This window comes from Protopterus annectens, chromosome 3.part0, assembly GCF_019279795.1.
Source record: "Protopterus annectens isolate FY-2018-M chromosome 3.part0, PAN1.0, whole genome shotgun sequence".
Taxonomy (NCBI): Eukaryota; Metazoa; Chordata; order Ceratodontiformes; family Protopteridae; genus Protopterus; species Protopterus annectens.
The window spans coordinates 291,047,549-291,062,428 of NC_056731.1; the positions used below are offsets into that span (position 1 = coordinate 291,047,549).

At 40.5% G+C, this 14,880-nt stretch overlaps 1 protein-coding gene across 1 annotated transcript in view; it reads left to right on the forward strand.

Annotated features, from left to right (window-relative positions):
- Positions 1-14,880, forward strand: part of NGLY1 (N-glycanase 1) — a 714,901-nt gene that overhangs the window by 508,750 nt on the left and 191,271 nt on the right. The window contains exon 6 of the mRNA XM_044064776.1: positions 8,455-8,576. Coding sequence (XP_043920711.1) covers positions 8,455-8,576 — 122 coding nt within the window. The remainder of the gene's footprint in view (positions 1-8,454; positions 8,577-14,880) is intronic.

Here is a 14,880-nt window from a genome sequence, read left to right on the forward strand (position 1 = left end):
TCTTAACAGGACAAAGCAATTTAGAAAGTCATATCAGCTTTTAATATCCTTTTCATCAAATCACCTGGGTCAAGCAGTTTCTAAGGTTACCCTGGCCAAATGGATTACAGACTGCATTTCACTCATTTATTCTCAAAAAGACTTAGTATTACCAAGACTTCCCTGAGCTCATTCAACTCAGTCCTTGGCTACTTCATCAGATTTCTGGTCAAAGACCTCTACTGATGACATTTGTGCAGTGGCCACATGGTCCAAAGCCCATACCTTTATTTCACACTACAAATTGGACATCATATCCAGAAACAGAGCTTCTTTTGGTTTGGCAGTGCCCTGGAATATCCTTCCTTGAGGGCCACCCAAGGTTTTCATAGCTGGAGACTCTGTCCCATAAGTAAGGAAGAATGAAAAGGCGAACATCAGATTTATAAGTTATGTACTCACCATAAATAGGCATCTGTATTGTCCATTTTCATTCTTCCTCACCTTCCCTCCCATCCATTCCCCATCCTTTGTGCTTCTGGATGAACATATTTGTCTGTGTTTGGAAACTACTGTTCCATGTTTGAGCCCTGTCTTTATTTCTGTCTATGTTACTTTTCTATTGAAAAACTGGGATATGAGGCAGCAAACTCTGTCTGAGGCAATGGATAGAGGGAGGAACTTGAGAGCTGGATCCGAAATTTAGAATATGTGGCCGAGTCGGATCCAAGGATCGGATCCAAACCTATTCGTGAGGAAGAATGAAAGTAGACAACACAGATACCTAGTTACAGTGAGTACGCTGTCACATGTGTTGTTCAGTGGTTAGTCTGAGCAGAATGTAGGGTATTATAAACCTTTCAGGCCAAACATTCTCATTTCCTTCTAAAGAAAGATTATGGAAAAGGTTCTGCAGTGCAGGGTAATATATACAGCATGACTTCATGTAGCAGATGTGGTGTCGCTACGGTTTTGTGAATGAGATGCCATCATATATGACAGCAGAAACTGCACGGATATGTTTTTTTTTTAGTTCATCAAGGTGTATGCATCATCAAAGGTTGGTGGGGTAATTGAAACATATGGGGGTTGAGGAACTTCCTGATAGATTAGAGACAGGAGGTGACCATTGAGGAGGTATGTACTGTTTAGGGAAAAGTATTGACCAGCTGAGTTCTCAGTATTGTGGCTGGTCATGTTTGCTCTGGGTATAGCACTGGTGTCAGAAAGTAAGATTAACCTACCTTCTGACAACACGATAGTCCCCATGGTGGCGAGATGGTGGTGTAATCTCCAAAGAGAACTGGGCATTAAGAAATATCAGCTGGGATTATTACTAAGAAATGTATGCATTCTGAGGAAAATCAAAACTTTATGTTGCATGACTAGCCCCAGGGAGGTGAAATATGCAAATATGGAAGTAGTCTAAATTCCTTAGAGTTGACTCACATGTAAATAAATGTTAAAGGACTATGGCAATGCCAGTAAGATACTGGGTGCATTGGTTTGGGAGAGAATTCTACCGATTTTGAGATTACATTCCCAGTGTAGATCGCAGTGATAAGATCTCACCAGCATTACAGAAAACCATTTAGGGTTACTGTGCAGAGATATAAAACAAAGGTAGTAGAGAATGTGCAGTTCACTTACAGTAGAGACTCGATTATCCAAAATGTCAGTTATCCGAACACAGCCTTCCAAAGTTTTCAGGTAGGAAAAATCATAAAGTATAAATATGCAAAAGTTATACATATTCGCTTGTGAGTGTATTTTGGAGCTTGTAGCCCGCTCATGTTTGAAAAATATTCTTTATTGTCCACTGGAATCGCTGAATGGTTGAAAAGTGTTTTCCGTACCTGCGGAAAAATCAAGATTTTATTTTTTTATCCGGTTCAATTATATGTTTGATTATCCGAACTAACCTAGGTCCCAATTAGTTCAGGTAATCAACTCTCTACTGTACTAGAAAGTATAGCATGGGAGGGATACTGAGCTTGAGTATAAAGAAAGAAAGAAAGTTTGCTGTATATAGTCAATAGGGAGTAAAGAAATAAAAAAAAAACAATAATAATACAACAGTACCCTTTGGTTTACCAGGTCGGCCCACTGAACACTGTCCCATCTCAGGGGCAACCCAGGAACAATGTCTGGTTAAGTGATCTGCTTAAGGTCACACAGTAGATAAATGAGGGCTGTACCACAGGAACTAGGTCACTGCTTTAACACACTGCTCCAACTGCAAGACAAAAAAAAAAAAAAATTAAAATATGTGCATGCATATATACGGCGTACTGCATTCAGGAGATGGACTTACAAAGGTCAAAATAGAGAAAAGTATGATTCAAGATAGACCATAAAATAAGTAGTGCTTTATATACATGATGACAAGGTCCTTAAAAGTACCTTCAGAGGCAATGGCATGGGAGTTTAAAGATGCCTGTGACAAAAGAAAATGGACAACAGCAGGATGAAGGGAGGAGTAACATGCAGTAAGGCTAGTTACAGCAGGAAGGCAAATTCTGTAGATTGTACATCTTCTTTCAGCAAGCTCACAGAAGATTGCATTTTATTGATTTGTGCATGCTCATGTGAGCTTGCATTTTACTGGTTAATGCATGCTCACAGGAGATTGCATTTTATTGGTTTATGCATGCTCACATGAGATTGCATTTTATTGGTTTATGCACTGAAATTTAAAGTGGACAGACCAAAGGAAACAGTCTCGCACTACCAGAGTTAGCAAAGGCCAGAATATCAGTTTGTGCAACAGTTAACCATAGACTTTTGTTGTATATAGCCTTACCCATATCTTAGAAGAACACTTTAACACTGTACATTCCTCTGTTCCATCCTAACTTTGGGTTAAAACACAGTAGCTGTTGTATGTTTATTACATTGGGTCCCCTTCATTTGATTGACAGCACTCCGAATGATCTAGGAAAACTGAGTGAAACAACTTATACCAACGGTGGAATTTTCTTTATTCTGTACTGTTATGCAACCTTGGAGTAAGTATATTTAAGTTCAGGGGTGTTCCCCCATAACATTACCTCCAAGGTTTGAGGAAAAGTTGTTTTGCTCATTATTTTTCAGGACTTGGTAATAGGGCTGTCAATCAACTAAAATGTATCTATATTATAATGAAGTGGCAGCTACCTGTAGTGATTAAACCATGAATTTCAAGCTATGGAACTTTTTTTTCAAGAAGTTACATTCATCTTCAAGAGGGTTTAAGGAATGGGAAAAATATTGTATGGAATCAGAATCAGTGTCAAGGACAATAAGTTATCCTCAGCCACCATTACACATGGAATCAGACCAACAATTTCATGAACACTCACATAACTTTCCTTTTTTACTTTGCATCCTACTTGCAGTCCTAGGCTGGGCTGTAAAATCTAGCAGGAAATTACAACTTTTAGTAAACCTAGTGCTTCTCAGAGCCTGCTGTTGTTGCAGTAATACAAGAAATCAGTTTTAATTCCTTATGACATTAAGTCCTGTTCCTGATGAGAATTTTCCCAAAAGACAACAGATGGCTTGTTTTCCTCCCTTTTCCAGCATTGTTTTATACCTTCTGTACTGCAAGGATATCCTTCCTACCTTTCTTCACCTTTTAATACATGCAGGCAGAAAGTCACACTTTTCATACCTTATTAGTAGCAGTATCTCTACCTTATCTAAGGCACCTAGTATGTCCTTCTCCACATTTATTACTGTGTGCAGAATGTTGTCCCCGGTGTGACATTCACTGTACTTGACCCCCATTTAGTATGCTGGAAAAGTGAATAGTTAAAACATTTTGGACTACTAGCTTAGGCATTTCATGTTTCCTTTAGTCTGCAGGATGCATCCAAAGTCAGGGAAGGCTATGTCGTCATCCATAGTATACCAGAGAAATGTGCAGTCCTTCAAGTGTACCTTGTTTTCAAAGTACCATGCTATCAAACATTTCACAGCACATGCCTAAATACATTGTCAAGCAAGAATCATGTCAGGTATTAATTATGGACTTTGCATACTAGAAAGCACTTTGCTTTTCACACCATTTTAAGCAATACATTTACTCAGGTGCAGAATTAATGTTTACACTTAAATGGGCTTTAAAGAGATATTTGTAAAACATACTGTCTTCAGCTATGTCAGATGAGCAATGCACATTTTACTCATCAGATGTTAGTATTACCCATCAGAGCTCCTGAAATGCGGCAAATTTTATAGATTCATAGATTAGTACTAAGCTAACTGCCCTTGTGAGCCATTTTAAGCCTAGCCAATTATCCCTTGTGAGACTCAAACCTGGCACCTTGTGTTTGTAAGGCAAACACCTTAACCATTCGGCCACCCCCCCGATACAACAGGATTAGTACTGCATTTCTCTACTACAGCACCGGTATCTTGAGCGTTGAACACAGGGGAGTCCCTTAGGGTCTCATCTTGCAGAACACAGTCATTAGAAGGTTAGTCCTTGACAGCCATTGCTAGGAGTGCTAGGTGTGCCAAACAGTGTACTGCAAGATAATGTTGTGTATGTCACTGCTGGCAGTATCTCCTTGAAGCTTAGGTCTGTCAATAGTGTTACCTGTTTTTTTTTTAAACAATGTCCTTTGTATTTCTGTTTACATTAAAATCAGGAAGGTGAACAGTTAACTTACGCCAGCTGTATCTACTACTGCTGCTGTTCTTGTACTGACGTGTACAGAAAACAGTTATTGCACAACTGGGAGGATTCCTATTTTCATGGAAGTTCTGGGATGAAAAGCTCTACCAAATTAACAGAAACTTTTAAGACATGCGACATGTTAAGTCATAGCACCATGTATAATTACTTAGCAGTACTGTTACTGTGAAATGCAGAATTGTTAGCAGTTAAGTGGAAAGTAATCCAAAAAGGTATAAATAAAAAAGATTCATCAATACACATTCAGTAAGGCAGACTGTAAACTGAGCAGTTCAACCCTTTTATATAAACTAATGACTAATGAAGTAATGCTGCTAGCTTAGTGGCACAAGCTGTAATTGACAATCAGGAGACTTAGTTTTTTTTTTTTCTAAATTTTTTTGTCCCCCACCCCCACCCCCACCCACCATGCCTGCCAACTGCCAAACCACCCCAAACTGGACTTAAGGTTTTAAGCCTGCTTGTTCATCTACGGTGGGAAATTCTGTAAAACCTTGACCTTTATAATGGCCTGAACCCTTTTTCTAGGTGAAGGATCAAGCCCAAGTGTGGCACAGCAGGGTTCACTATGCCTTCTTCACATGAACGCATGTTCCAGCACACCCAGTATGTGGTTTATTACCCATTGGTGGCTTGTTGAGCATAACAATTGCTCCAGGCCATGTACTTTGCATCCTAACCCCTACTCTGAGGGAACTGCTGCACTGAGTGTCTGGATGTGCCCCACTCTGCCCACCCTCCCCTACCAACTCCCATCAGTTGGTCAAGCCACAAATCAAACCCAGATCACATGAGCTGAAGTCAGGACTTATTCTGCAGCTGAGAAGGAGACCCAGGTTTGATTAGCAGAACAGAAGGGGTTGGCTTTGAGCTGTAAATGAGCAACATTTTTCTTTCTTAACAGGCGAGGGAAGGATTTTCTTGTAGTACAGTGATACACAATGGAGAATGTGGGCTTAATCCCCACCACAAATATTAAGAAACAAGCTGACAGTTTATCTGTGGACATAGATCATCCGCACTGACATCACTTCATTTTGGGCATGAAGTGGGACAAATAGTAGGGCTAAAACATTGAGACTGCCATGGATGATGAGTTTCCTTAGCCTATCACTCACCTCATCTGGCAATTTGGCTTTGTTGGACCACTGGAGGAACAAATGGGTCATTAGGGTAAACAATGACTTGATGGCCTTGGCAAGGAGGACCAAAGTTATTTATAAAAAATAATAAACAGAGCTGGGTGTCAAGAATTATGCAGCATATACACAATATATTATACTGTAATTTGAGCAGTGTAAATAATTTTGAGAGCCAGTTAGCAGCCAGAAATGTACAAAGTGATCTAATTTATATTTTAGAGAAAATGCTATAACTGTAATTTTGGAGCATGAGAGATTATATGCATAGAATAATGATGTGGTAATTAAGAAGTTTATGTTCTATTGCTATTTAATAATGCTTTTAACATGCTACGTATATTCTTGTTGTCATGTTACACCATGATGCCATTTCCAGACTGTAAGATATTTCAGTATGCATTCAAATCCACGTGTGTCAAAAAGTTCTTTTAAATATCTTGTCTGTCTCTACTCAGATTATAAAACCATACGCTCCTTTGACTTATTTGTTCCCCAAATGGCAATGTCGTAAAAGATAGAAGAGCCTATTCCAGATTATTTCCGTATTTATTTTTTGATCTGTGATTGTCAACTAAATGTCTAGTAGAGGATTTTATATCATGCTGAATTTACACAGTGTAAGCATTCCAGTTAAAGATGGATATTTACTTGAGAACAGTAGCTTATGGGTGAATTACAATGGGCTGATCAGCTGTTCCTAGGTAAATGCTAGCTGTTTTGGACTGCAAAGATGTATGTACAGCAGTACATCTTGACTAGCAGTAAACATGGCTGTTATTATAAACTCTCTTCAAGTTTACGCAGAATTAAAGACTGCAGGTTTGGTAATAAAAATTAAAGTGAATTAAAAACGTAGTTGCTGTAGCGAGGCTAGCACTAGGTAATACATGATGTTTTTGTCCCATAGAGTTAACACAGCATTTGGCTTGTTCTAGCAAGAATAGTTATTTTAAGTGTTTAATAAACTTCAGCTGCTTATTTATTATTAGAGCAAGTAATTTGGTGAAGCGAACTGTATCAGTAGCTAAGCTATCAAGAAAAAAGATACAGGAAAGTAGTTAAGAATTTTACGGCACTTGCTAGGAAGAAGCAAATGTTAAGTCTTTGCCAACATCGTGATGAATCCATAACTCTACGTTTGTATCGAGTCATAAATGTTCTGTTGTTTAAAAATTACTAAAACGTTGCTCTGCTGGAGAAGCATTATTCTCCTGCACTATAGCCAAACTCTGGAACTCCCTCCCATCCTCAATTACCTCTGTAACTTCTTGCACCCACTTTAAATCCTTACTAAAATCACACTTCAAAACTTGCCAGATATGCCCTTGCAACCCCCTATCTAATACCATCCACTCCTCCCACTCACTACCTCCCTCAGCCCCCTATTAACAACCTACTCTTAGCAAGCTTGGCTACTAATGTTCCCAGCTACCTACCACATAATACTAACTTCTTGTAGCAACAACTGCTAATGGCTGTTATGTACCTCAAAAACAGTTTGTATCAATTGTTCACTGATGAATCTCAACTACATTTTAACCATGTTTAGTATGTCACCATATTTTAAAATTGTACTGTGCTCTACAGCTGTTTTGCATCTGTTTTCTTCTTGTCTTGCGTCCTTAACTGGGCTAATGTCTATATTTAAATGCTATGTTTTTTTTAACTGTATAATGCAAATAATACTTAATGTTGAGCTTTTCTCCCCGGGCCTCCACTGAAAACAGACCTGTGTCCAGTCGGACTCTCCCGGTTAACAAATGTAAATAAATAAAGAAGACTTGCCGAGTCAGCAGGAAACTGCATGAATCTTTCATTCCCACAACATTCAACCACATCATAAAACTAATGAAAAGTAGAGAGCTTAACCCTGAGCCCTGTGGGACTCTGCGTAACGTTCAGTGATATTGAGATGGCATTATTTCCTGTTAGTCTGTTAGGCAGCTTGTAAGCCATATGCATACAGTGAGTAGGAGACCATAGTTTACAAGATATTCTTTAAGTTTGTCACAAACAGCAATGTTGAATGCTAGAGTACAAGAGTACCTGACCCAGCTACTTTGCCAAGGTTTACATGACAGCAAGTATACCAAACAGCAGGGCAGCATAAGTTCAGTGGCAAACTCTAAAGCCTTGCAGGGAATTCAAATGGAGATTATTACTGCACAGATTCTTAAGTGATGAGTGAATGCAGTTCCCCCAAAGCTTTGATAGCGGGATCAAAAAGACAGTGAGGCAGTAATGATTATAGTTACAGTACATCTACTACCTTGCAGATCAGATTTTTTAAGGCAATTAAAACTCAAAATTTTTACATAGGAGTGTAATAAGAATCCTCCAAATGTTTTACAGATATCTGCCTTTCATGGAGCAGGTGTTAAGTGTTATGATACTATATGACATGGCTCTGACAAATATTTTCAAAAAGTCTGAAGTCAGTTAGCCACCAATTTCAGCACAGGATTTTACTTGCAAGGTTAGACATCACTAATGATATTCATAATGAGATCAGTTGCTGGAGTTCCTGACAGGTAGCTCAAATAACAGATCTCAGTTGAATTATGTGTAGTACATCCAAGTAACCTGACTTGAGATTGTTTAATTTAAATTTTTATTTATGATTTAATTTGAACTGTTTATATGATGTTACAGGTATAACAATCCTGAGAAACTCCTGGAAACTAGAAGGGGTCGATGTGGAGAGTGGGCCAACTGCTTCACACTTTGCTGCAGAGCTGTGGGCCTTGAAGCAAGATATGTCTGGGACAAAACAGGTGTGTACTTTCCTTTTGCATTTTGTGTTTGAGAATTTTATGTATTTATTTATTTATTTTCAGTTTACTATAGCTTAGGCATCAGAGATGAAGGTTCTGATTTTTACAAGTAGGCAAACAATTGTTAATGGTTATATTTAAGTGCTTTAGCTGATGGCTGTAATCCAAGTTGTTTCACCCTGCATCATTTAGAGCATGTTGTCTTCTACTTCCAAGTCTTAAGCCTGATTGTTACACCACATACCCCTTCTTTGCCATAGCCAAGGGTTAAAATAATCTGGTCTTCTGCTCAAGCACATTTTAATTAAAAGTGCATTTAATAGGTTGCACTTCAAAAGGTACATTGTAGTTGATAACAGCTGGCAACTTTCTAATTGAGATAATTTTCTCAACACATTTCTTCAAGATCTGTATCTCTCAAATTTGGGGTACACTTCCCCCACATAACCTTCTCCCAAAATGTGGAGAATGAACCTGGCTTCCAATTTCTGGAGTTTATTCTTTTTGCTTGCACAGTTTGGATTTCAGTTCATATGTTGCTAGAGTGTGTTGCTGTGCTAATATAGACACTCTTATTAATGGAAATAAACTCACTGAAGAGTAATACAATATAGTACTATGTTACCAGTTTATTAAAGTTCAGTAAGTGATTATAAATATATACATGTAAATGTATTAGTGTACATCATGTAATATAGTAATCTTACTTGTTAACCAAGTAAGCCTACTGTACAGTCCCTTTACAGGGGTAACCTAAGATTAATGTCTAGGTAAGTGACTTGCTAAAGGTCATACAGGAAGCAAATAAGGGCTGAGGTAATCAAAACCCTGTACCACGTGAACCAAAGCTTACAACCCTAACAAATCCACCAACTGCCAAACGTTTTCTTCATTGTAATAAGAAATCTTATTTACTTTCTTACAAGCTGAAGGACTTAGTTTGTTAGTTGGGTCCTTCACAGAATCTGGCTTCAGACGACCGCTCTTAAATCAACAGTGTCTCTCTGCATTGTCAGGAGATCATGTAGGACTACCACTCATGGGAGCTGGTTGTTCGTCCAGGTACCAGTGTAGAGGTCAGCCTTAAGTCAAAATCTAAGGCCACTCACAAAAATGCCATACCCACCTCACCTCAGTCTAGGCCTACCAGCTCCCACTCTCAGGCGTACCAACAAGACCTATTGAGACTGCTTGAGGATTTGATTTCCTTGGTCAGATCCAGATGCCTCTCCCCAAAGCATCCCCTGGTAAAAGAAAGAGGGAGTTTTCTGACTCTTTTGACTCAGAGGATGATTTTGATCATAATGATGTTACCTTTGAGGAGTTTGCATCTGTTGCTTCCTATGGGGATTCTGACTCTGAGGATAACCTTGCCTCAGCCTCCCCGCTGAGGATATGAGGGAGCACTTTAAATGGGAAGCTAAGGTCTACCCCCAATCCAACAAGAGGAATAGGCAGTTTCTTAATCTCCCCACACATAAACCCCCTGTCATTCCCCCATTCTTAGATATGGTAGACAATCTCTTCCTAGATTCTTCTTTACAACCATGCTTTCTGTCCCCTGCCCCTCAAACCTGGCAGATTTTACAGGGTTCTAGAGCCCCACAAATACCGTTTTAAGAGCCCTTTGCCAGATCCTGAAGTGGAAACTCCAGGCCCTAAGGGAGCAAACACTATCTGTTCCAAAAGTCCTTTGCCTACAGACAAGGAAAGCAGAGCCTTAGACAGGTTTGGAAAGAATGTCTATACCTCTGCTACCCTCATCATGAGGGCTTTGAATTGACAGTTTCATATGGTGAAGAACCAGGAAAGTGTTCTTGACCAGATGAAACAAAATGTGATGGCGACTGAAAAGAAGGTCCTCTCAATGGAATTAATGATTCTATGCAGCTTCTGCTCTCAGGTGGCTTAACACTCTTTGCACTTTGGCTATGATGCCTTGGAAGCCTCCTATGGTGTAGGCTAGAATATTCACCTTCTCAATCAGGGTGCCCCCCCCCCCCCCCTGCCTCCTTCAACCTTATTCAGGAATCCAGTGTTCCAGACCCCTGACCTCAAGGATGTACTGCTGGGCTCCTACTTGTTGGGGCCAAGAAAGTACTGAGGTAATGGCGCCTGCCGACTCCGTTTATACCCAAATGTAGTGACTTTGGATAGGACATCCAGCTGCTTCTGGAGGAGGGGAAAATATTTTCTGGTAGTCGGGCTGGCCAGTGGCTTCTGTGGCTGGAAATCCCACAAGTCAAGACTACAACAGTTAATACATTTGAATGGCTACACTTATGGTAAGTGTAAACAGCTGTACTTTATTTTTGTCCGACTCAGCTGTGGGTTTTCAGATCCGATAGGATCCGACCTTGGCACCAATTAGGAAGATCTTGCTTCTGGCCTCCTCCCCTACCCATAATTCCCTGTGCTCCACCTAATCACCTCAGATCTTGTTTGTCACCAAAGATTTCTGTCTCATCTTTGGGGGCTCTGTTGAATTTCATTCTTCATCAAAATAAATGATATACTTTCCTTCCTCCTCCCCTGTAGAATAGTAGTTCATAGGTTCATAGGTTCATACTAGGCTATCTGCCCTAGGGCATTTATAAGCCTAGCCAGAGTGCGTTTGGCTTTTGCCACCCATTTTAAATAAATTTTGCTATGCCCTTTTTCGAGGTTAGTATACTGTGCCTCTGTCTAACAGTGACACAGAAGTGATAACTGGGGTAAACCTACGATCTCCCATCCACTCATCAAGATTCCTCTTGAAGAGAGTCAATGAGGGACTCTGCCTAACCTGGACTGGGATTTTATTCCAGAGTGAAGGGAGCTTCTGGGTTATGAATCTGTCCCTCCAGCATGTCCTATTTATTTCAGTGCTGAGGTTCAAGTCTCTCGAGCGCGTAGCTCGATGGGATTTGGATTTTCTGAGGTGCAGCATGTCTGTTAATTCCGGGTTGGACATAGCTTTGTACGTCAGGCACAGATCGCCTCTGAGCAGGCGGTATGCCACTGAGTAGAGCTGGAGTTTCTTTAACCAGGCAGCATATGGCATCTGTTTGAGCCCTTTGATCCTCTTGGTGAGGTACGTTTGGGGTCTTTCCAGTTGCTGCAGGTGTCTGGTAAGGTACATCCCAAAAGAGGCATTGTACTCAATTATGGGCCTGATGAGGGATGAGTAAAGAGGCACGATGACCTCCCCTGATCTAGATGTGAATCCCTTCATGATTAGGTGGGCTATATAAAATGTTTTTCTAACCACTTTGGCCACGTGGTTGTCAAATGAGAGATTGCTATCAACTTGGGTCCCCAGGTCCCTAATTACTTCTTCTGTACTTAATGGATTACCACCTATGTGGTAATTTGTGGGCACTTTGTTTTTGCCAAAGGGGATGACTATACACTTTTTGGCGTTTAGCTTGAGGCCATGGCTCTGGCACCAGTTGTCTGTTTCTATGAGGCCCCTTTGGAGGATGCTTGTGTCGGCTAGAGAGTCGATTATGGCACCCAGTTTGCAGTCATCTGTGAACTTGGTCAGCCACAGTCCTTCCATTTTGGCCTGTACCTCCAAGAAAAAAAAAAAAAAAAAAAAAAATATATATATATATATATATATATATATATATATATAAATAAGAAATAGTAATTTAGTGTTTTTTCTTTGGTCCTCCTCCACTATAGAATAGTGATAATTTAGTGTTTTTTCTTAGGTCCTGTAGGATTGTTAGTAAAACTAGTAGTTGTAGTGGTGTTTAGCAGTATCAGCAGTAAAGTGTTTGCAGTTCTATTGTTTTCTTTGTGCGCAGTGCTGTTCATTTATATATATAGTGTTTGAAGTACTCAGCTGTGCAGTTTGAGAGTCTTCTATTGCGTGCAGATTGTTATGTTATTGTGATAGTTGCATATTGTTATTTGTGGTCCAACATGTCAGAGACACAGGGTTTTAAAAAAACACAGGAAACAGAATCAAACTGAGCAGGTAAAAGTCGGTACAATAACAAATTCAAAAGCAGCAAGTAAAATGAACCAGCTAACACAGCACTGTATAAAACACTTGTTTAATCTAAACAATAAAAATAGTAAAATTTATATAACAGATGAGCGCTTTCACACCAAATGTGCCTCATCAGATCTAAAAACTAACCTCTTACTATTTTTATTTCTTAGATTAAACAAGTTTTTTTCAATTAAATGAGTGTTTTATACAGTGCTGTGTTTGGTGTTTTGCAAAACACACCGAGTGGGGGCACACATTATCACCACAGGATCCTCACCAAAAATGTGTTTACTGCCTGGGGGCAAAGCATCTGGGAAACCCCATGGCAAGCTTGCACTTCCTCAAGTGCTAGGGCACTGCAGCAAAGGAAAGAAAAGCTGATATTTAAGGGGAATTTTCCTGCTGAGTCTACTCCCTCTACTTCAACATCTCGAGCCAGCAAAGAGACTGAAAAGTTTAAATCAAAGGAAAAAAATAAAGAAAAAGAAAAATAAGTGGCGATAGAACACTGGATCCAGCTCCTATTCCAGGACCTGATCCAAAGATTCCTTGGCAATCAGATCCATCAACTACTCAGATCCATTTGTCTGTTAAATCGACCCCAAAAGTCCCATTCTACAGTCACCCATTTTATAAGACAGGAGATCATCCAGACCTTCCTTGGCATCTTTCACCCGGTCCTACAGGAGTCTTTCAGAGCAGGATTTCGACACAGTGATGAGGAGATTCCTTAGAGCTCAAATTCAGCTTGGAGCTGTCTTCGTCCCATCACCCTTGAACATACAGAGTACAGTACTGGCCAGCCCTTCTTTACCACCCTGACACCGATCTGGCCATTGGATCCAGTTGACTCAATGCCAGTCTTCTGTGAGGTTCCTGTATCGGGTCTGATGGCTTTCCCCACTTTAATTTCAACAGGATCCCTTCCTCTCTTTGCTGCAATGCATTCAGAACCAGGAGACTCTCTGAGCAGTGTCTTTGGTACCTAGGAGCAGGAGGAGAGGTCAACACTGTGACTCTCAGAGCTGTCCCTACCTCTCGGTGCCTTGGCTTTCAATAGTTTGACTCTAAGATCTGCTTTGGAGTCAAGGCCACTCGGTTAGCTTTACTAAGGCTATCATAGAGGATCCCTTCATAGCTGGTAGTGTCATCAGCTTTCAAGGTTTTCAGCGAAACCTCTGGACTCTGAGGGATAAGATGCATTCATCAAGACCTGTTCCACCTGAACTCTGCTCACTCAATCTGACTCTATCCATCATCATTCTGTCAGACAGGGACAGTTGGAACCAAGACCCCAGGAGGCTTATCTGATAAGCTCCCAGTCTGACTCAGAACCCTACAACATTCCTACAAAGCAAATTCACAGAAAGCAGCCATGTAAGTGAAACACATTAACTCCTGCCTGGAGTCTGTCACTAATAACAGACTTGGATGAAGGAGAAGGAGCTCCCAGATCCCTACCTGAAGATGTCACTTTCAGAGAAATTTTGGAACTGATGAAACAGAAGGGGTTGGTCCGCCATATATCCTTTTCCAGAAGAGTCTGTTTTCCTGGAGGCTTTTGGTTCTGGTTCAGCATCCTGAATGGTACTTCCTGTTGACCCCTTACTTGACCTAATGACATAACGGGCATGGAAGTATCCTGATGTGGTTGAAGTCATTCCCAAGAAGCCCGACAAAATCTTTTCAGCACCTTCAGACAAAAGAGCACTTCATTCTGTCCTCCTAACAAGGAGTCAAGGGCATTGGATCATTTGGGGAAATGGACATATGCTTCATCATCTTTTGTATTACCAGCACTGAACCATTTGGTGCATGTCACTCGATTTCAGAGAGGTTTGACAAAGACATCTGCAAATCTCTGTCTCTCAAGGGTACTGCCAACAGATTCACAAAACAGTAGAATCTCAGCAATCCACCCTTCAGTCCTCATCTAACTTGGCCACGTAGCTGATGTTTAATGCAGCCAATGGCTCAGTGAGGGCAGCAGGCACCAGCATTGCAGTATGTGACTTTGCAGAAAGTTTCATGTCGTCCTTTATTAATGCCCATTATGATGGATCCACTTTGATTGGTCCTAAGGTCAAGGAAACTCCGACTCAAAGCCTCTCAGCTGTTGGAATATGCTTCTCTATTCCTCAGAGATCCTCTTCTAAGAATCAGGGGAATGGTAAGAAGATGTGGTTCAGGAAGTCACAGAGATATTACCAGCAGACTTCTAGTGACCATCCTCCCTGTGGCAGAGGAAGAGGGCATTAGAATGGACATCTCCCCAGGAGCAGGAACAAATCAGGGTTTCAGAGGGCCTTTTTCTGAGAA